The sequence below is a fragment of the Carassius auratus genome, unplaced genomic scaffold, assembly GCF_003368295.1.
Source record: "Carassius auratus strain Wakin unplaced genomic scaffold, ASM336829v1 scaf_tig00042450, whole genome shotgun sequence".
NCBI lineage: Eukaryota > Metazoa > Chordata > Actinopteri > Cypriniformes > Cyprinidae > Carassius > Carassius auratus.
The window spans coordinates 22925-45983 of record NW_020526719.1 but is presented as its reverse complement, the minus strand read 5'-3'; the positions used below and the strand labels follow the sequence as shown (position 1 = coordinate 45983).

Sequence of the window (23059 nt, the reverse complement as noted above, 5' to 3'; positions counted from 1 at the left end):
TGCAACATTCGGATTCTGGAAGGAAAATCTCCATTAATTTTCTTAATAGCAGAACTTATTTTTAATGATAACTTTAAAGACAGACCTGTTGTGAGCTACGAGGTTGTTAATCGAGGACGTTTGCTTTTGTTGAAGTAATCAGCTTTCATTATTTAAACTTTTAAATAATCACGTTTAACCATGAAATTTAGCTGAGACTCTCCTCCAATCAGAGAACCGCGAATCATGCAAATTATGCCATGAGAACTCTTTAGCATGAAACACTGCAAATGGCATAGAAAATGTAAATTATATTGCTTTGTTTATATATATATATATATTTATAAAATATATAAACATTTTGCTGTAAATCAAAGATTGTTTTACTCTATTAACAGCATGTCTTTAATGAGTTTAACTTGAACACTGAACATTCCTTTAAAATTATTTACACACAAATTCTAAAATTATTTGTCCAAATAGTAGATGTTTTTCTGTGGTTCTAGAATTGTTTTAAAATCACTGAGAGTTCTAGAACTAACTAGACAGACACACCCACACACATTCACACATGCCACTCCTTCCTGATTAATATTCCATGATCAAATCTGCATATGCATGAGGTCTGTACCACACACTGATCGCTCAGGGTCTTGAGTCCAGCCAGGTTTTTGTCTGCATAATCATGTTTGTTAGTTCATCGTCATTCACATTCACAGCAGATTTCTGGGAGTTATCAGTTTTATCCCATCCGATGTTCATCCACATCCCCTTTCTGACAGTCTATCTGTCTCTTTATGTTCCCGCACGCCATATTAAGCAGCAAGAGGAGGTCATAGACACCAGTGGGGGCCGAATGGGTCTCTTGGGAGACTGGAGAGAGGTGCCCACCAGAGTGCTGTGGCTTTTCTCTCTGTCCTTTATGTAGTCGAGGCCTCTGGCTCAACCTTACTAAAGTGTGTGTTTTCGTGTCTCAGTCTGAAATCTGCTGACTTAATTTCCTGCCAAGCAAACCACAACATTGCAAAACCTTCATATTAACGTTGCACTTCCATTACTGTGACACCAAATTCTCAACAAAGCATTAAAACATCATCCTAATACAGATTTGTTATTGTCACGTTTAGAGACCTTCTGAAAGCTCTAAACTAAGGGGTGAATTCACTAAACAGACACTCTTGCGTACAACATTTAAATGTAAACCAAACACATGCAAATTTAATCAGCCAAAATCTCTGATGGTTTGTCCAAGAATAAATGTTTTTAATAAAAGAAAAAGCGTAATATAAGTGACTTTTTCAGTTTAAAGAGCTGTTTTAGTTGCCTGAATAACAGCTGTAGTACAGTAAAGTATGTCAAATTGTGTTAATCTGCCGTATTTCTTACCCAGCTATCAAAAATATGCTCTAAGAACGTTTTACTAATGTATCAATTTAGTTATTTATGAACATTTATTACTGATGTTCTCCGAACATTCAAAACGTCCAGTTTTTTTTAAATGTTGTTACTTTTTTTCATGGTTATACAAATGTTGTTGTACATGTAGTAACATTTAAAAACATTAACTACACGAACATCCAACTTAAACATTTAAGAAAAAAAATGTTTCATGAATGATGTATAAATAACATTTTTGTGCTAACGTTTTGAGAACATTACTAAAGACCAGATAACTTTAAACAGACATTCTATTAAATTTACTGGAAGAACGTTTGTTCAAAACCTTGCCAGAACGCTAGCCAAAGTTTTTGAGAATGTTCTCTGCTGGGTAACAACTCAGTACTTAATAACAACCGAAAAGATTGTGAGTTGTGCAGTGCAGATTTATTTAAGCATTAAATATGTGGGCGTGTTTATGCAGTTACCCAATTTGCATAATTTGCATTGGAAATTATGAGTGCTAATTTGAGAGAATTTATTAAATTAGACACCAAAGGATGTACGGATGTAAATAATGCTATTCATTCTGAGTGAATTTCCCCCTTAATGACCCGTTCACACCAAGAATGATAACTATAACCATAACTATATTAGATCCCACACCAATGTTTATTATAAGCGTGCACTACAGTTTTGTTGTTTGACACTTTAAATGCTCACTTGCTTTAAAGTAGAATGCATTCTGATTGGCTGTCAATGTTTTTTTGTTTTGTTTTTTGTTCAGCACTTCGAAAAAACTTCAATAATATAATTATTCTGTGTTGTTATCGTTATACCTGTGGTGTGGAAGTTGCTTTTCTCGTTTAGTTCTAATTGATTCTCTTTATAAAGTTATCGTCTTTGGTATGAATGTAACACTTTCAGTTTCTTTGACTGAAGCTGTTAGCGAATTATGGACATAAAACGTATCCAAATACGTGCTAATCTGTGGACAAGTGCAACCTAAATCCTTGTGTGTACTTTAAAATATAATTTTTTTCTGTTCTGTTCTTTTCTTTCCTCTTCTTCTGGCCATCTCACAGCATCATTCTTGCGTTTCTTTTTATTCTTTCCTGTTTGCCAGGTTATTACGCTGCTTGAAAGAGTCACCACTTTAACCAGCGTGAGTCTGTTAGTCACCCTTAGCGTCAGACCCAAAGAGCTTTTGCCACCAGCCTAGCCTAGCGTCTGTACTGTGCTAGATCAGCCTTTCCCTTTCCTCAGCCTTTGCTCTACGATTAAAGACCAGAAACCTCAAAAAACACCCTGGAAATTACCTACAGCACTCACTTGTGCTAGTTGCTAATCACTAATTTAGTTCAACAACGTAAAGTTGAATTAATCTTGGGTTGAATTTATTCAGTGCTGGAGGTCTTTTGGGGTATTTTTCTTAGGATGTGATTTCTTTAATTATATGTTTAAATGTACACAATGAGAATAAAAGCCATGAATGCACAACCTTCCCTGCTGTAGACATCAAACACTGAGCAAAGAGAGACACAAGTCTCTAGAACCGAAGTTATATTGATGTATGAGTGTAAACAGAGATGTTTGCTGCATATTAAGAGGCATTCATGGCCGTTATTTGAACCTCTTTCTCTGATTAGGTCCTTCAGATGTACTTGAGCTTGTTTTGATGCTGTTTTGTGATCCTTTGCAGATTCCAGATTGGAGCAAATGCTCAAGCCGGAAGGATCGTAAGGAGAAGAAAGTAGAGAAACCTTTCTACTCCGACTCTGAAGGAGAATCAGGTCCAACTGAATCAGCAGATAGCGGTAACTGTGGCCAATATAGCATATTGTCCATGGAAAAATCACAATATAAACAACAAAATAATAATGTTTAAAAAAAACTAAATGGAATAAGAATATAGCAAACATAAAAAATTAAGATAATTTAATTTAAATTAATTAATTTAAAGATAAATTATTACTAAAAACTATAATAATATATAAATAATACTAAAATAACATTTCAGCATGCTAGCCAAAATATATCATAATATAGTATATATGGCAACAACTGTGGTAACAGTTACTGAGCTGTAACAGAAAGCTGAAGGCATGTTGCTAAGTTAATTACGTTTATTACAAGAAATGCTTAGTATATGCAAATAATAGAAAATAAGATAATTTACATGTGATTCAGCACTGATTACTGTAGGACATTAGTTTGTTGCTAAGCTAACGAAATACAGATAGAAAATACTAATTTTGATTAGATTCCCATATAGTTCTTTTCATTTTCTTTTCAAACCTGTATTACAAAAAATTTATAGTACATGCAAATATTGGGGGAAATAGTTTATTTTCATGAGAATCAGCACTGATACATGTTCCATTTTAGTTTTTTCATCACGAAGAAAATGTTGAAAAACATTTGTTCGTTTTTTTCATCACAATTCCATCACAAATTCTTCATCACAATTTCATCACGTTTTTCATCACAGTTCCATCACAAATTCTTCATCACAATTTCATCACATTTTTCATCACAATTCCATCACAAATTCTTCATCACAATTTCATCACATTTTTCATCACAATTTCATCACGTTTTTCATCACAATTTCATCATAAATTTTTCATCACAATTTCATCACGTTTTTCATCACAATTCCATCACAAGTTTTTAATCACAATTTCATCACGTTTTTCATAACAATTTAATCACAAGTTTTTCATCACAATTTCATCACAAGTTTTTCATCACAATTTAATCAAAAGTTTTTCATCACAATTTAATCAAAAGTTTTTCATCACAATTTAATCAAAAGTTTTTCATCACAATTTAATCAAAAGTTTTTCATCACAATTTCATCACGTTTTTCATAACAATTTAATCACAAGTTTTTCATCACAATTTAATCAAAAGTTTTTCATAACAATTTAATCAAAAGTTTTTCATCACAATTTAATCAAAAGTTTTTCATCACAATTTAATCAAAAGTTTTTCATCACAATTTAATCAAAAGTTTTTCATCACAATTTCATCACAAGTTTTTCATAACAATTTAATCACAAGTTTTTCATCACAAGTTTTTCATCACAAGTTTTTCATCACAATTTAATCACAAGTTTTTCATCACAAGTTTTTCATCACAAGTTTTTCATCACAATTTAATCAAAAGTTTTTCATCACAATTTAATCACAAGTTTTTCATCACAATTTAATCACAAGTTTTTCATCACAAGTTTTTCATCACAATTTAATCACAAGTTTTTCATCACAATTTAATCACAAGTTTTTCATCACAAGTTTTTCATCACAATTTCATCACAAGTTTTTCATCACAATTTAATCAAAAGTTTTTCATCACAATTTCATCACAAGTTTTTCATAACAATTTCATCACACATTTTTCATCACAATTTCTCTCACTCTTCTGGTAGAATCAGATTCGGGCAGCGGTTCAGCAAGCGCTAGCGGCAGTGATGAAAGCGGTTCCGGTTCAGAGAGTGAAGAGAGCGGAGAAGAGACCGAGTCTGAGGAGGAAGATGATGATGAGGAGGAGCAAAAGAAGAAAAGGAAGAAGCTGGATAAAACCAAAGCAAAGAAGCCAGCAGAGGAGAGTGCAGAGAGGTGCGCCATCCACACAATACACCAAACCAGTGTCAATTATAAGTTCTGATCAGCTTGTTTCACCAAATGTCTCATGTTCTGCTCCATCATTCCCACAGCGAGCAGAGCAGCAGTGCAGAGGACAGGAAGAGTGTCAGGAAGGTAGTGAAGAATCAGAAAAGTGCTTCAGAATCAGAGAGCGAATCAGAGAGCAGCGAATCAGAGGATGAGTCGGAGGAGGAGTCAGAGGAGGAGTCTGAGTCGGACACATCCAACATCAGGAAGAAGAAGGTCGGGCTAGATTGGAGTAGAATACCAGCTGACTACTTCGTGAATACTGTGCATTGTATGCAGTATACTGCCTTCTGGTTTTTCTTAATAATAAAGAGTTAACAATAGACCTTTTCTTGTTTCGCTCAGACGCCTGTATCAAAACAGCCTCCCAAACAATCCAAAAAAGAGAGCAAGAAGGAGACGCAGGAAATGTCTTTGCTGGATCTGGATGACTGTGAGTAAAACACATACAAGATTAAAGACAAATACTTGAATGTAAAAGCACCTCATTTGTCTTTCTTTCTCTCTCCCAGTTGAACCAGCTCCAGCATCGGCTTCAGTGACTCCGGTTAACTTCCTGTCCAGTAGTCTGGTATCTGATCTGGAGGGTTTGTCACTGACCGACGCTATTCTTGGACCTACAGTGAGTTTTAAGCCAAATTTTAAATTGCAATAAATATAGCAGAAATATTGTCATAATCTAAGTTTATCAATATAATTCATTTTCCCTTAGAATTTTCTTAATTTTTTTATGCACCTCTTTTTATTATTTTCAGAATTAAATAAAAGAAAATCATATGCAATGCAAGATTAAAATAAATAAATAAATACAAATTATATTTTTCCAATTATAATTTTTTTTCTTCTCTCTCTTGTTTTAAGCATAAAAAGACAGAAATGTGAGTTTTACATTTTAAATAAAAAGTTCAAAATAACTTTTGATCATTTTAATGTGTCCTTGCTGAATAAAAGCATTCATTCCTTTCCAAGAAATCTTTTTTTACTGACTGCAGACTTTTGAACGGTAGTGTATAATACATTTTTATACATTGATATGAATAAAATCACTTCTGTTTTCTCACAGACCATTGCACCTTCTGGTGCGATAAAGATGTATGAGCTCCTGCATCGTATAAAAGGTGAGGGTCTTGCGGTTGACTATTGCTTCAGCCGGCAGCCCTTCAGTCCAGACCCAAATATGGTGGCCGTCCAGATCCAATTTACCAACAACACAAACTCTGAGATCAAAAACCTGCACATCGAAGATCCCAGGCTGCAGTCCGGGAGGAGGATCCGAGAGTTCGCTGAGATAGGTCTGAAACCCAGCGCAGTATGAGATCTTCCACAGCAGCTTTATCTACAACTACTTCAGGTTTATTTCTGTTCTGTTTGTATTGTTCTTTCAGAAATGTTAGCAGTAGGTGATTCGGTTACCGTGATGATGGGCATAGATTTCTGTGATTCCACGCAAGCAGCAAACTTCCAGCTGTGGTGAGTGTTAAAAAGAAGCTCAGTTATAAACTTCTATTTCCTGACGTCCACTTGTTACCCAGCTAACAGGATGTTTTTTACTTGTTGCAAAATTTTTAGGAACTTTCACAGAGCATTCCAAAGTAACAATCCAATAATGTTTGCAAAATAATCAAATGAATTGGTCTTTGATGTTGTTAAAATCTGCATAACTAAAAAAGTTCTAAAATCATTTAAAAACTGCGCATTTTGAACAATCGGAGAACATTCAGAAATGACATTTTCATAATTTAATGGGAATGGTAGAAGTACCTTAGAACTTATTTTTGTTGAATGGTCCATGTATGGTCATAATTTCGCTTTTTATTGCCATTCTTCACCTTTTGAATGAAACGGGCTGCATGTTTCTTTATGTAAATCACATACCTGTACAACATGATTGGCTCACCTCTATACATATAAGTCAAATAGCAGTTTATTGACTCCAATTCCAAGCATCTTTGTTCACGTTTTTCAGTACTCACACCCGCAAGTTCTTTGCTTCCATCCAGCCGCCCGTCGGGGAGCTAATGACACCAGCATTTCTGACAGAAAACGACTTCAAGAAGGAGCAAGGTGAGAGAACGTCAGCCCATTCTCGCTTTAACACTCACAGTTGCCCTTCTGATTGCTCCTTTTCATCAAAACATCTGTCATATGCAGCAGTGTCTCTCTGAGATTAATTTTCCAGAGAAAGTTTTTCTGTCTCTCTTTTCATTTCTCATGAAATATTAATTTAATGTTTCATGGCTTTTCCTAACTGATTTCTTCTATTGTGTACTAAAACGACATACTTTTGTAACCAAACTCATGTTTTCCTCTTCCGTGGGTTCGTTTTTCTGCTGTTCATTAGAGAATCTTTTGAATGGTAAGTTTCTCTGAGGTAGCTGATTAGCATATCACTTCCAGTCCTCCACTTCCTCTATATTTCCTGATTTGTTTTCACAGATGCACACAACCAGCTCACAGGGAACGTTCTCAGAACTTTGGTTAAAGTGTTCTGGCAAGGTTCTCTCAATGTTATGAACTAATTTTCTTCCAGAAACGTTACTAAAACACTAAAGCACATATGGCCATCCTACATGGAATTCATTTTTTGTGAAACATTTCAGTCTGACATTCATCTAAAAAAAAAATTCTAACAAGTTTGATAACTACTCGTTTAAGAATGTTCAGAGAACATTCATGAGTAACGTTCCCATAATGTTTGTAAAATAATAAAAATGGAATGTTCGCATAACAAAGAATCTTTTTTTTTTTTGAAAATTCTGATAACATTGACAGATTTTTCCACATTGTGACGTTTTCATAACTTAATGTTTTCAAAACGTTCTTAGAACATATTTTTGTCAGCTGCACACCCTCTTCATGTTATTCTGGAAATGATTTTGCTTCCAGCTGCCCCTCCCTCTTACCAGTCTCCAGATATTGCCTTGGCGACTGTTACCATGACTTTGCATTTCCTCACACCATGTCAAGGTAACATTATGCTGCATCTAGGAATGTGGCTACGAAACACTGAACCTGTCTGAGTGACCCTGAACCATCACAACACTTGTGAGACCAGCACGCTCAGCACAGCTCACAAAACCTTGTTGTGTACTGTCTACATAGTCAGCTACCTACCAAGGTGCCGTTGTTAATGACTTTTGAGCTTTTAAGTAACACTCTTCGTGGGCTGCAACTCTGTTAATGCACAAGAGACCAGACAGACGTTCACTGTTGAGTAATAGTCTGACATAAGCATGCTGGTAAGCTAACAATGTAATTAATTACATGGAATTAGTTTCTGTTTACTTAATAAAATAAATGTAGAATTTTTCCAACACTGTTCACAATCTAGGTTGACAATTCCAAGTTGGGGTTTGACGAAATGGACTCTGGGCATCTCTGGGGCTCCATCAAATGTCTCAGACAGTTTGACGGAGCACTGATCTGACGAAGAGATGCTGTCGGTCTCTTTTCACAGGTAAACTGATGGGAATGAATGAAATCTTGGAGAAGCTGACGCTGGGAGAGAAATGTGTGAACGAACATGTCATCGTTGAGAGGGTCACGGCCACCGCCAACTTGAGCAGAGTACCATGCGGTTCAGATAAAGAGTGCAGGTAACACACACACGTGAAGGGGTGGCTCATTTGGGATGGGGTCTCTAAAGGCCCGTTTACACCAAGTATGATTACTATATTGATACATTTGTAAAATCAGGCCTCCAGGACTGTAATACTTTTAAAAAGTATTTTTTTTTTAGGACTTTTCATGATAAAAGAATCCCATTGACCATTTTGTGGTGATAATTTGCATGAATTTGCACAAAATTTGCGATGTTTAAAAAAAAAATTTGTATGATAGTACATTTACCATAACTCTTTTTTATTACATTCCCCCATGCAATGCTTTTTATTTTGTCATTCATCCTGTTTCTTGATCACTGTAATGTGTTAATAACTTAAAAAGTGTAAAAGAAAGTCATAACCATACTAGGAATTGGTGCTCTGCATTTGCATTAGGAAATTGCTTTGCCTTTCCATGGCAGTTTTCCATGGCTGTCGCTGTTTCAGACACACCATTCACTGATATCAGATGCACATATCTGTATTTTGAAAATGATGCATTGCAACTTAGGGATAATTCATTTTTTGTGATTATGCAGGATCGCAAAAAAATGCAAAAAAATTTTATTTAGCATTGGATTCAGTGATCACAGAATCGCTGAAATTCCGTGGAGGGACTGGTATTAGTTATATTTTAGAGGCATTTGTATGTTCATTTATATTTAATGTAGGTTTGAATAAAGGTACCCTTATTTGAGTATGTTAAACTCTTTCATTCTTCGCTTTTCTGCCTTTATTTCTGGCCTGTGATCTTTTGAAACCTCAGTACACCTCCTCCTCCTCCTTCCGTTCCTGTTTACAGATTCGCAGGTAAAACAGTCAGCAGCGGTTGTCTAGTGCTAGTCACCGTAACTACGAAGGAAGGCGGCGGAGCTCAGCTGACGGTGAACTGTGAGAAGATGGTGATCGGCACGATGCTGGTTAAAGACCTCGTGCTAGCCCTGTCGCAGTGATGGCATCCCCTACAGCCAACACCCTCCTACTGCTGCTTACCACATTGATTTGCAGATATTTCGCCCATGTGGACTGGCTTGTAGCATCAAAAATATACTTAGAACTGATGTCAGAACAGCTAAAGTAACATTCACGGCCCAGTGTGTTCCTCTTATGTTCTTCTGCTGAACATTGCATGGCATCAAAGAGATTCTTCACACCATAAACTCACCTGAACTACTGCACAAACCTGCATCAGTTTCAATTTAGGCGCTTGTTAGGATATACAGTACATGCTTGACAGTTTTTGGAAAGCACCTTGTAATCCATGAGTCTCTAACCAGTTAATAAATCCATCTGCTCAGACTAATAATCATCTGAGTGATTCATTTGCTGCCTTTGTGATCTTCCTGAAATCAATAGAAACTCTGTGCAGTGTTTATCTTTCACATTTACTGAATGCAATGTCTTACATCTAATGCCAGACCACATCCACATGACGACAGTAGATTTGTTTCCAGAAACCGCTTCAAACTGGTTTAGAAAACATGAACTTTGTTGAACTCTTCTAAACGTTTTCTCATTCGTTTCATAACACAGTCACTTTCTGTTGGTTTAGCAAAAATCAAAACCTCCAAAAACATCAGTATGAATTCACTGCCTTCATGTTGTAGCAACATCTCTCTCAACAGGAAATGTGTCTTTTCTGTAATTGCGAATGTGTAACTACTGAACTAGGCTTATGGACTGGTGTATCTCCCAACATTCATCAGCTTCTTGTTCTTGTGAAGCTCTCAGAAGAATACAGTATATCACAATCCAGTTATTTTAGATATTTTAATGCAGTCTGGAGCCGTTCATCCTAGTGAAGACAATGTTAGTTTTAGACCTTTTTTGTTTTGATGATGTGCTTGATGGCATAAACCAGATCTTCCTTCTCCTTCTCATAGCTTTACTGTGTGACTGTGGGAAATCATGTGTTGTTTAAATATTATATCTCTATTTATTATAAAGAGTTTTAAATGTCAATAAAAGAGAACGCACACTCAAATGAAGATGTCTTCTATTTTTTTATTGAACTTTGATGTGTTTACATGGTTTGATATTTATATAGATAGGTGTGACCGGTGCAAGTTGTCACATTTTATTCCAGTTGGTTTATTTATGAAATGCAATGTCTTTATTTAAACTCGTTTAACCTAATGCCTTGTCTACAAAAGGTAATTGATCGATTTCGTCGTTATTTTACTCAAATAATATTCACTGAACATACGTTAACCGTTGTGACAACATGCCCCAATAGCGATTACAAAGTAGCAAAGACTTCGCTTTTTCATCTTGATTTAAATTGTAAAACTATAAAGTCAAAATACTTTTTTTCTAAATTTCTGATCACGTTACAAACATTATATACAAAAATAAATGTAATTATTTTTCTTCGTATGTTTAATTTATCCATGTTATTAATTACTGAAAAATAACCCTCGTGACAACTTCCCGTGTGACAACTAGCCCCAGCCTCCACTGTATTATTTGGTCTGTGCGCGTGACCGTGAGCGTGATTTGCTAATGCTGGAGTCATCCACCTGTTTAATCCAAAAAATGACCGAAACGTGTTCTGTTTTGTGTCTTGGAGCAGCGGCGGCCTGAACTGTTTCAGAAAGTTAAAATTGGCCTGTTTTTGTCTTTTTGAGCTGCATATAGACGCTCTAATGGATTTCTGCAGGGTAAGAGACGCTCTGGTTTATGTGTGTGTGAAAGAGCTCATACACACACTTTCAGTTATCGTTTTTTAACGGCGCAGTTTTTAGCTGTGTATGATGAAAATAGTGCAAACACAATTTTGGCCTACACAAACCGAGACAAACAACAAAAGACAGTTTGCTGAAGAATATAAACAAGATGATGAGCATTAAGTATTTAATAAACAAAAGAAGGAGTTTAATTACCGTCTAAATAGAGAGCTCACTAGGTTTTAAGACGGGGTCCCTTAACACTAAGTGGAGATTTTTCATAGTTCGGTAGGTTGTCTCAAAAGTGTTTATTCGTAATTTTGAGGTATAGCCACACATCCTAGCAAGCTGAATATATATGTGTAAAAAGTCAAGTACTAGTAATGTTTCAGTTGCAAGTAGACTTAAAGTAAATGTTCAGCTAATATGGCAATATAGTCACACTCTTGTGCATGTGCCATACTATTTCTTTTAACAGAGAGAGAGAAAACACTGCAAGGCCGCTTATGGAGATCCTGGAGCTCACAGAGCCTTTGGGCTGTTTTCAGGAGCCAAACCGCAAAACGATCGGAAACACATCTCAGGTGAGATCCACACACCGATACCATCAAGGGAATGTGACACTGAAACAGGCCATAATTGCCTAATTAATATATGTTTCTGGATTTATTGTGAACAGTTCATCACTGCCAGTTATTCCTTCATCATCTTTAATCAAAATGTTAGGTCCCATTAAGGTCAACATTAACTAACAATGAGCAAACATTGTTATGGTATGTATAAATCTTTTTAAATTATTTAATAAAAATAGAAATTGTACATAGTTTGTTCATGTTAGCTCGGGTCCATTAAATAATACTGAATAGTTGAATAATAAGTTAATGTTGAAATCAACCTGACATAACATTAATACATGCTTTATTGTAAAGTGTTGTTACTGTATGGTAATAACATACTCTGAAGCTCTGGTAGTCTGATGCTTTCCTCTTCTGCGGATGTCACTGAGGCCACACTGACCAGTGGATATTGGATAATGTTAACCTGTCAGTAAATAGATATTTAAGAATTTCTTTAGCATACCTGCAAATCCTGGTATGTAACGCACACTATTCATTATCCTTTTGGTTAAAAGAGCCGATCTATGTTTTCTTTTCATTATGTGACACAATTCAACTTTCACTCAGAAATATGTTGTATTAAAATAAAAAATTAGTTTTGGATGGCAATTGACATTTTCAAAAACATCTAAAACAAGTTAAAGAACCAAAAATTTTTTTTTTATGCATATATATATATATATATATATATATATATATATATATATATATATATATATACTGAACTAAATTATAAATGCATGAGTTAAACTACATACACAAAAGGCCGATTTCTCTCAAATATTGTTCACAAATCTGTCTAAATCTGTGTTAGTGAGCACTTCTCCTTTGCTGAGATAATTTATCCACCTCACAGGTGTGGCATATCAAGATGCTGATTAGACAGCATGATGATATATTTTCACTCAGAATTTGCTAGTAAATTTCACAAATTATTACAAAGAAACAGCAAGTAACATTTAATCAAACATGACATTTTGAAGCAGAAAGACTGAAACAGTATTTTCAATATTTTTACTTACAACTTGACAATGCATACTTTTGGACATACCCCCATCATGTTGCTAGTCTTGGGGAAAGTCACTTTTAAAATAATGCATTACAATATTGCATTACTCCCTAAAAAAGAAACAAATTGAGTTAATTAGTTACCTTTTATGGAAAGTTATGCATTATTTTACTTTTGTGTTACTTTTTCTCCTCTGGCCTGCATGGGCTTTAGTTTTTTTAATATAAAAAGGCTACTTTTGGACTTTATTACTTGACACGCCCTCATCACGTCCAATGTTTTTGGACACGCCCCAATAATGTTGCATACTTTTGGACACACCCCTGTCACCTCACTTTAGTCTGACACTAGGGTGTGTTTGGTACAGCCTCACCACCTCCCGTCCCTGTGAGTGTGTGTGTGTGTGAAATCAAATGAGCTGAATCATAGTGATCACTGGAGCCCTGCCCGCTTCTGTCTGTCTCTCTGCTGAGTCAGGCCATGAACGGGAGACGGGCCAGAGAGACAGACAGTACACGTGATTCACACACACACACACACACACACACACTCACAGGGACGGGAGGTGGTGAGGCTGTTCTAGCAGACAGAGTGTGCGTGTGATGGAGTGAGCATGGCTTTAGCACTAGCAGCACTGTGTGAGGTTTGAACGGGCCGGTCACATGTTTAACAGGTCAGTGATGAACACACAGCAGTATGATGACCTCCACTGGACCCACGGCAGGTCGGTATAGGAAACCAGGTTCGGTTGTGTGTCTTTGTGCCTCTGTAACTCTCTCTCTCTCTCTTATAGATGGTTCGGGCACAGCCTGCTCTCCGCTGGTTAGCAGAATGCTGTTCGCTCCAGAGCAGCAGGATCCTCTGGCTGCCGTGCCCAGCGTTGATGAGCTCAGTCTGGGCCTGTTGTCTCTGAGCTTCCCTTGCTGGAACCAGCAGCCCTGGAGCCGCCCAGCGTCCCAGCGGTCGACCCAGCCCTCCTCCCAAACGCCCGGTGAGTGAACCTGTGTGACCAGCGTGATGTTTAAATGTTGACTGGCCACTCCTGTCTGTCTGTTCAAGCTACTTTCAGACACTTTATCAGTGTTTTTGTCTCGATTATCTAGGAATATATGAATAATAAATCAAATATTTTATACTGCAAATTAAAATATGTAAGATAAAATATATAAACATCCCTTTAAACAAGATACATTTACTTGAGTTGAAAAAAATTTGTAGAGAAGAAAAATAATAATTGACTTGAATATTGTTTATATTGTTAATGTATATGCACTTCACAATCAATGTATTTTTTATATAATTTTATAAAATATGTTATAGAATGTACTTTTAATTTGTTTATATGATTTGTATATTTCCTGTAAAAAGCATAATGTACAGTAAATAGAATATTCTTCAATGAAATTTAAACTCTTACGTGTAAATACTTATTCCTGTACCTATATACAGTGTTTGTCTGTATTTAAAAGATTTTTTTTATTATAAACATAAACCTGAGATAGGGAAAACAATGAAAAGCAGAGGGGAAGACGATAAAGAAAGTGTTTTTGTATTAGGTTCAGACCTTTCTAGAGCAGTTTTGATGGATTGTTCTGGAAGGTCTGAACTGTAGTGATGTCTCATATCTTGATTTCTCACTCATGACTAATCATTTTCACACCTTTCACAGAGGACAGAATGCTGGATTCATCAGCGTTGGCTTGCATTTCATTTTGACTTTCCCCTTTAGCTTCCCTATCTCAGATTACAAACATAAATGCATGTCCATCCATGTTTTAAATGAAAGCCATGATGTGCCTAAGGTTTGTTCTGACCCAAATCCAGTAATAGAGGGATACACACACACACACACACACACGCATACAGACAGACCAAGCTGGTTTCTGCTGTCTCATCCAGCTCTTCTCTCGTTCATTCAGTGTTTTCACAGGAAAAGTGTTAATTTCAGACAGATATACACAAATGATAAACATGCCACCAGATTCACTGCACTGATGAGCCAGAAGTTGGGCAGTTTGTAAAAAATAAGCTAATACTCATAAAAATAAAATATATTTCATAAATATGTTTGTATTATTTATTGGTTTAAACATGCTACATTTTAAAACTACTGGCTTGGTAATTTTGTATATTTTTTTATTTTTGAAAGAAGTTTCTTATGTTCATCATGGCTGCATTTATTTGATAAAAATACAGTAAAAACAGTATTATTGTAAAAATAATTTTACAATTTAAAATAACTGTTGTCTATATTAATATATTTTAAAAAGGAATTTATTTCTGTGATGCAGTGCTGTATTTTCAGCATCATTCCTCCAGTCTTCAGCGTCACATGATCCTTCAGAAATTATTCTAATCTGCTAATGTGCTGCTCAAGAAGCATTTCTGATTATTATCTATGTTTAAAACATTTGTGCTGCCTAATATTGTTATTTAAACTGTGGTACATTTACTCTCAGGGTTATTTGATGAAAGTTATGTATTTTTATGTTTGTATGATATATTTTGAAACACCTTCTTCACATTCTGCAGTTATGTTTTCACTAAAATATGCCATTTAAGGATCAAATTTGCTCAGTCAGTAACTAGCACATCTCATAAAAGTCGCACTGATTCTCTCCTGCAGCGTTGGATCTCTTGGGAGCCTCAAAAGGTGGTGATTCGGGTCAGCAGCACGCTCTCCAGGTCCTGGAGTCTGCATCTAGAAATCCACTGGAGCACTTCTCCAGCCTGATGGCGGCGCTCGAACCTCACTCTCTGCTACACTCGGGATCCAGCAGCCCTGTCAACTCAGAAAACAGCGCGATCTCATCAGGATCTGACCACCTGGTGAGCAACAATCATACCCAAAACCCTAAAGAGTGCAGTGGAAGCTTTAGAAGATTCTGTTTCCATAGCCTCTGTGTCAGTTGTATCTGCATCCGTCTCTTTTAGGTCTCTCTCAGAGTTTCTCCTCCGTTGCCCCTGATGCTGCCCAGACTGCAGGCGGAGGGTGTGAAACTGGACACAGATGCCTGCTTGAAGCAGAGCCCCCTGAACACCTTCACGAATGCGTCCAGTGCTCAGGCCGAGGGGTCAGTGGATGGGTGCTGGTCCACAGGTCCTGTCTGGCCCGGCTGGGACACTTTGGGCTTGAACAAGCCCACGTTCTGCATCGAGAGAGAGGCAAAACTGCATAAACAAGCTGCAGGTACAGTGACATTAGCCACCCTGCTAAACAGAACAGGAGGCAGCAATACTCTTAGATTCACTAAAAACTACTAGTCAGAGCTCAGAGAAACTCAAAGCAGCAAACTATTTTTGAAGTTTAGCTATTTTTAACTTGACATGACATGTGATGCTCACAGTGTGAATGCAGATGGCTAGCCGCTGGTTTTCAGTATTTCACATCTGGACTGTCATATTTATAAAACGCAGTGTCAAATGAATGCTGTAAAGCCTACTGTATCGTATGCATCATCATTTTTAATGCCTCTAAATTATAAAACTTTGCTGAAAAAACATGTCTTCTGACATCTGATTGATATTTTACCTTGTAAACAAGTAAAAGGCCTTTAACTATGAGCTAAACATTTATTATATTAGGTAGTGGTTCATTACAGATTTTTATGAAGTAAACAAGAATAATTCTAATATTATTAGTAATATTTTAAGATGAACACTTGCTGGACTGAAACAACTTAGGTTTACTTGATTATCCATTCATACATTTTTTAGAAATACCATATTAAAATGTATCAAATATGATCCATTAGATGCAATGTCTATTTGTTCATCTCAATCATCACCATATATTTCATTGCATTGTATTTTTTTACACCCATAGAAAAAATCTTTGATCATAAAACGAAGCATTTAATGTGATTTTATTAAAACATATTTGGAAACGTAGCGTGAAAAATTATATTTATTTTAGCCATATAAATGTAAACAACATTTTTTACCTTTCTTTTTTTTTTACACATTCCTTTTATATTTTGTCAAAAATTTTAACAAAACCGTTCCATTTCTGAATAATAATAATAATATATATTATTTTTATAATTTATATATATATATAGATATATATATATTATGAGTGTTATTTCATAAATCAGGCTTTAAAAATGGTTGAACATTTGATAAACACATCTTAAAAGCCTTGTCTACAGCTGTTATTAATATTGTTGTGATTATTTTATGTCTGTTTCTCCCAGCCGTGAATGAACCCGCTTGCACCTGGGAAGGACGTCTTCCTCCGCGCCACTACAAAAGCCCTGTTTACTCCTGTAAAGTGTTTCTGGGAGGAGTGCCATGGGACATCACTGAGGGTGTGCTGCTGACTGACACTCATTTGAGATGGAGCTTTTATTCTGTATTATGGTTCTGAACACAAACAACTGTTCTGTCTCTGTAGCGAGTCTGTTGAACACATTTAGTGTTTTTGGTCCATTGAAAGTGGAGTGGCCTGGTAAAGATGGAAAACATCCACGCTGTCCTCCACAAGGTAACAGCAGAATTTATCTCATCAATAATTCAACAATATCTTACACAAAGTAGGCTGTGTATAAAGGACCAATATAGAAACATATTTGATGTTTAACCATAGAAAGCTTCACATATCATCCCCTGGTGAATTATTCATGCTTTTCAGGAAATAGATGGCTTTTAAAATCATTTCCCAATTATCAGGATTTGTGTCAAACATCTTTTTGCTGGGAAATCGTTGCTGAATTTGATAAAATAACAGCAAGTATAACTTTTATTTTGTTACTATTTCAGAATCAATATTAAGTATCTTTTTTTTGTTATTATTCTTTTTATATTATTATAGATTTTATTAATATTTTGAATTAGCTTTTTTTGTAATTTTGTTATGTGCTTTTGTCATTATTATTATTATTTTTATTATTAAACTTTAATTCACTTTAACTTTTTATTTATTTCCAGTTAGTAATTAAATTTCAAGTTTTGGTAATTTAACTTCAGTTTAATTGATTTAATTTAAATTATTTTAAAATGTCTTTAATAGTTTTAGATAACAATAATAAACTTATTGTTTTTACTTAAAATGCCTTTCATGATGACAGTAAAATGATCTTCAAACCATTTAATTATTAAATTATATAAAGTAAAATATGATACATGCGGACTTCTTCATAATTATTAAAATTAGATTTGATTAGTATTTTTCATTATTCTTAATAATTTAATTTATGCATATATATATATATACACACACACACACACACACAGTATATGTATAGTGCTTTGTTTTCACGTCTTGTATGTCTTGGCATAGGTTATGTGTATCTGCTGTTTGACTGGGAGAAGTCAGTGAAGATGCTCCTGCAGGCCTGTGCTCAGCTTCGTCTGCAGTCTGACGATTATCTCGAGTTTTACTATAAACTGTCTAGCAGGCGGATCCACAGCAAAGATGTGAGAATAACATGCACTTAACCGTACACCGCCACCGAGCCCTGATCTCTGACCTCTGACCTCTGACCCCACTCTCTCACTCGCTGTACTGCAGGTGCAGGTCATCCCGTGGGTGATCTCAGACAGCAATTTCATCCGCTGTCCCGCGCAGCGTCTGTGCCGCAGTAAGACGGTGTTTGTTGGAGCTCTGCACGGGATGCTGAACGCAGAGGGTCTGGCCCACATCATGGACGAGCTCTTCGGAGGGGTCATGTATGCAGGCATCGACACGGACAAGCACAAATATCCTATAGGTCTGTGCATTCCCCTCTCATCTACAGTGAAAAAAATAAGTGTCGATTTTATACTGGCAGCCATAAATTTGGCATAACGGGAATAATAATAATGCTTGGAACTGAAATATTGTGAAATATTATTAGAATTTAAAGTTTTCTGTTTGAAGATACTGTAATAATGTTTCTGTGATGCAAAGCTGAAGTCTTCAGTGTCATATGATGCTTCAGAAATCATTCTGTTATGCTGATATGATGCTTAAGAAACATTTAGTATTATCATCAATGGTGAACACCGTTAATAATTCATAATATTATAATATTTTAATAGAAAATGTGATGCACTACCATTCAAAAACGTGTATGATAAAAAAAAAGAAAAAAAAAAGAAATCAATACTTTTATTCAGCAAGGATACATTAAACTGATCGAAAATGACAGTAATAACTTTTATAATTGTGTAGTGATAACAGATATTTGTTATACAAATCCGTTTCGAATTAATGTTGTTCTTTTGATCTATTTAGAAGCGTGAAAAAATATATTTTTGTTTCCACAAAAAAGTCAATATTTTCAGCATTGATAATAATAATAACCATTATTAAAAACTGAGCACCAATAATAATGAGCAGCAAATCAGCATATTAAAATGAATTCTGATGGATCGTGTGACACTTCAGCTTTGATCACATAATTAATTACAGCTAAAAATATATTTGCATAGAAAATGGTTAATGTAAATTCCAATTATATTTCACAATATTACTGTTTTTACTGTATTTTTTATCAAATAAATGCAGCCTTGGTGAGCATAAGATCTTTCAAAGCCATTTTAAATTTGTAATTATTCCATATATATATATATATATATATATATATATATATATATATATATATATATATATATATATATATATATATATATATATATATATATTAATCTTATCTTACCGTTTCTTCAGCCATAGAGTGAATGTTGTGTTTGTTCATCTAGGCTCTGGCAGAGTGACGTTCAGAAGTCAGAGGAGCTATTTGAAAGCCGTGACTGCAGCGTTTGTGCAGATAAAAACCTGCAAGTTTACCAAGAAGGTGAATTAGAGCAGAACTCAGATATACCATGTGCTGTGGGATCAGCCCTCACTCTCTTCCTGTTCCCTCTGTAGGTCCAGATTGACCCGTATCTGGATGACTCCATGTGCCAAATATGTAACAGTCAGCCTGGCCCCTTCTTCTGTAGAGCTCAGGTAGGAAACAGATTCTGCACAGCATCATACCGAGCGTTACAGCTCAGTTCCTGATTCTTAGGTCTCTTTCGCACTGAGTAATTTGGCTTTTGAACAACCATTTTTAAGCAATGAACATTTTATTTTATTTTCTATTGTGGAAAATATTTCTTACAAGTATGGCTATGAATCTTTGGGTTGACAGCAAATTTTTGATTACCGATTCATCGGGTTTTGATTCAATTCAAAAGCAAGATTTCCAATTTCTTTATAAGACAAATTGATAGATAAAGTCTCTCTCAAATTCAAACTACACTCTTAGAAAAAAGGGTTCATTGGGGTTCTATATAGAACCATAGGGTTCTTTACTCAACTCCAAAGAACCTTTTATGCTAAAAAGGTTCTATAATGACAAGAAAGAACCCTTTTGGCACAAAGGTTCTTTAGGCTATTATTCATTCATATATTTCAAACATTTATTCTGCAATATTTTGTATTTGTAATTAAATTATTGTTTGTAGTAACTTAATATCACATTTTAATCATGCAGATTTTTGGAGAAAAACTGAAATGGCACTCTTTGTGTGATATTGATTAACTACATAAAATGATATAAATATATAAATTTTCTAACCCCCATATCTTGAATTTTGTGATCGTTCACATGAATTCATAAATGCATTTGAATACACCGAATAATGCAGTGAAAACGCACTCAAAATGCACACGTGCGAAATTGAACTCCCGAACTGACTCAAATGATTCGCAAACCCGCTACGAACTCCCGAACTAATTTAAATGATTCGCGATCCCCAAACTGACTCAAATGATTCGCGAACCCGCTTTGAACTCCCGAACTGATTCAAATGATTCGCGATCCCGCTACGAACTCCCGAACTGATTCAAATTATTCGCGAACCCACTTCGAACTCCCGATCTGACTCAAATGATTCGCGAACCCGCTACGAACTCCCGAACTAATTCAAATGATTCACGATCCCCTGACTCAAATGATTCGCGATCCCGCTACGAACTCCCGAACTGACTCAAATGATTCGCGATCCCCAATCTGACTCAAATGATTCCCGAACCCGCTTGAACTCCCGAAACTGACTCAAATGATTCGCGAACCCACTACGAACTCCCAAACTGACGCAAATGATTCGCGAACCCGCGTTGAACTTCCGAACTGATTCAAATGATTCGCGATCCCCAAACTGACACAAATGATTCGCGAACCCGCTTTGAACTCCCGAACTGACTCAAATGATTCGCGAACCCGCTTTGAACTCCCGAACTGACGCAAATGATTCGCGATCCCCAAACTGACTCAAATGATTCGCGAACCCGCTTTGAACTCCCGAACTGATTCAAATGATTCGCGAACCCGCTTTGAACTCCCGAACTGACTCAAATGATTCGCGATCCCCAAACTGATTAGCGAACCCGCAACTCCCGAACTGTTTCAAATGATTTGCGATCCCACTCCGAACTATTACTCGGAAATATTGTTGTCGTAAGTCAGAAAAATACATTTTTTTAAAATTAATTTACTCTTTATGATTACATTTCATTATCAATTAACTAGATTTGATTTCAATTTGGTATAGTCTTGATTTATTAGATTTTTAGTTAGCATTTTAAATGAAGTATATACACACACACACAGGATTTAATCGTTTTTTTTTTATTTCATGTGAATATTTATTTAACTATAAAACAAGCATTACAATTTATTTTATACACACACACACACACACACACACACACACATATATATATATATATACAGTATCTATATAGAATTATATTGGTTATATGAATTTAAATAAGTTTTAAGTCATGTCTTAAGTATGTGTCAAATTCTTTTCCAGTACTGTTGAAAATGATGATCCTGTGACATGCATACAAATTATACACCACCTATAAGTGATTAATAGCAATTTATTGATTAAAACTTAAAGTAAACTGCACCCACCTACCAAACTAAACTCATGTTGTTGTTTTTTCAACTCTTCAGGCCTGTTTTAAATACTACTGTCGGTCATGCTGGCATTGGCAGCATTCTCTGGACGTGTTGAGCAGCCATCAGCCTCTAATGCGCAACCAGAAAGGCCTGAACCCCAAATAAACCCACTGCTGCCGGCGTGGGGAAGAGTCCGGACTGAGTTCACTGTTTTGGGGAAGGATGTTAGCGTGAGTCAAGGGTGACTCACTTGAGGAATCACTGCGTTTTATTGCACTGCTCTCGTTCATTAAGGCTCTATGCACACTAAAGGGTTCTTTGATGGTGACCCGTTTGCACAGTTAACCAGACAGCCATCTGATTTTAAGAGTGGTGTTTTAGATTTTGCATGCACAGATTATTAGTTTGTCTCGCAGGTTTGACCCTCTGATGCAGGCAAAAGCCAGTCGGTGCCTTCTGCTTCTCTTTTGTTACCAGTGTTTTAAGACCATTATTTTGGTTTATTTTAGTGATTTTTTTAGATGGTTTTATCTGCTTTTTTACTGCTGGTTTAGGTCATAGTATATGAAACAGATTTTTTAAGTTTGCATGCCTCAAAGGTCTTTTCCTGCCTTTTTTATTTTACCTTTTTAATGCTCTATTAAATGGTTGATGAGCATGTTGGCTTGTGAAATGTTCTAGGAAGTGACATCACAGCTGGCTGATGCTGTTGCTTAGCAAACACCCCGCATCAATCATCCATCAGATCGGATACACGTTAGCAACTCTGGATTGTTCTGTGCTGTATATAGTTTTTATCAAATAATAGCACTTTTTTTAACGTAGCACTAGGGAAATGTTTGCCAGTGGTTTACAATCGTTTGTTTGAGCAGATAAGAGGTGGAACACTCACGCTGAGTTCGGTGTTTAGTGTTAAACCCTCCTAACCGTAGTTAGCCGCTCTGGTTTCTCGCTGAAGCTGTGCCAAAGCGTATAATCTCTTCCTCGTTGCCTTTTGCAGCCGCTTTTTAGAATCTCAAAGTCTCTACCTCATTGCTCTGCAAGTATTGCCATGGTTATATACAAACGTTCAGACTGGACAAAATAAAGTTGTTGAAGCACTGAAACATTTGATGCTCGGTTTTATTTCTAGGTTCATACAAGAAAGAGTTAGAACAAAAAAATATCTCAAAAAACAAACATTTAAGTTAATTTAATATCCTGTGATTTCATTTATAAATTACTTTCATAAAAAAGAAAAAAATGCATATCA

The 23059-nt window shown here is 35.8% G+C and overlaps 2 protein-coding genes across 4 annotated transcripts in view; both read left to right on the top strand.

The window, feature by feature from the left end:
* LOC113085848 (AP-3 complex subunit beta-2-like) overlaps positions 1–10614 on the top strand; it is a 32454-nt gene extending 21840 nt beyond the window's left edge. The window contains exons 18-28 of one of the 2 annotated variants that reach the window (XM_026255279.1): positions 2483–2521; positions 3059–3173; positions 4791–4980; positions 5079–5250; positions 5380–5467; positions 5547–5656; positions 6098–6326; positions 6420–6504; positions 7001–7098; positions 8492–8630; positions 9403–10614. In XM_026255279.1, the coding sequence (XP_026111064.1) occupies positions 2483–2521; positions 3059–3173; positions 4791–4980; positions 5079–5250; positions 5380–5467; positions 5547–5656; positions 6098–6326; positions 6420–6504; positions 7001–7098; positions 8492–8630; positions 9403–9589 (1452 nt within the window). In that variant the 3' untranslated portion in view covers positions 9590–10614. The remainder of the gene's footprint in view (positions 1–2482; positions 2522–3058; positions 3174–4790; positions 4981–5078; positions 5251–5379; positions 5468–5546; positions 5657–6097; positions 6327–6419; positions 6505–7000; positions 7099–8491; positions 8631–9402) is intronic. The other variant, XM_026255280.1, reaches the window with a different exon arrangement.
* Positions 10615–11125: 511 nt separating this feature from the next.
* LOC113085852 (cytoplasmic polyadenylation element-binding protein 1-like) lies at positions 11126–23050 on the top strand. 2 transcript variants are annotated; one of them, XM_026255285.1, is made up of 12 exons: positions 11126–11296; positions 11781–11886; positions 13722–13919; positions 15555–15757; positions 15863–16118; positions 17125–17238; positions 17325–17414; positions 18210–18346; positions 18441–18639; positions 19613–19707; positions 19782–19862; positions 21862–23050. In XM_026255285.1, the coding sequence occupies exons 1-12, from the start codon at positions 11282–11284 to the stop codon at positions 21970–21972; spliced, it is 1605 nt and encodes a 534-aa protein (XP_026111070.1). In that variant the 5' UTR covers positions 11126–11281; the 3' UTR covers positions 21973–23050. The 2 variants fall into 2 exon arrangements, with proteins under 2 accessions (XP_026111070.1, XP_026111072.1); XM_026255287.1 differs by lacking the exon at positions 11126–11296 and adding an exon at positions 13602–13652 and having other exon boundaries at positions 11799–11886.
* The last annotated feature ends 9 nt before the right edge of the window (positions 23051–23059 follow it).

What these genes read in the sequence shown, in the direction of transcription:
- LOC113085852 (XM_026255285.1), top strand. An exon ending in CAAGCACAAATATCCTATAG is followed by an intron (nt 18,640 to 19,612) that starts GTCTGTGCATTC and finishes TTGTTCATCTAG; the next exon opens with GCTCTGGCAGAGTGACGTTC. An exon ending in CCTGCAAGTTTACCAAGAAG is followed by an intron (nt 19,708 to 19,781) that starts GTGAATTAGAGC and finishes TTCCCTCTGTAG; the next exon opens with GTCCAGATTGACCCGTATCT.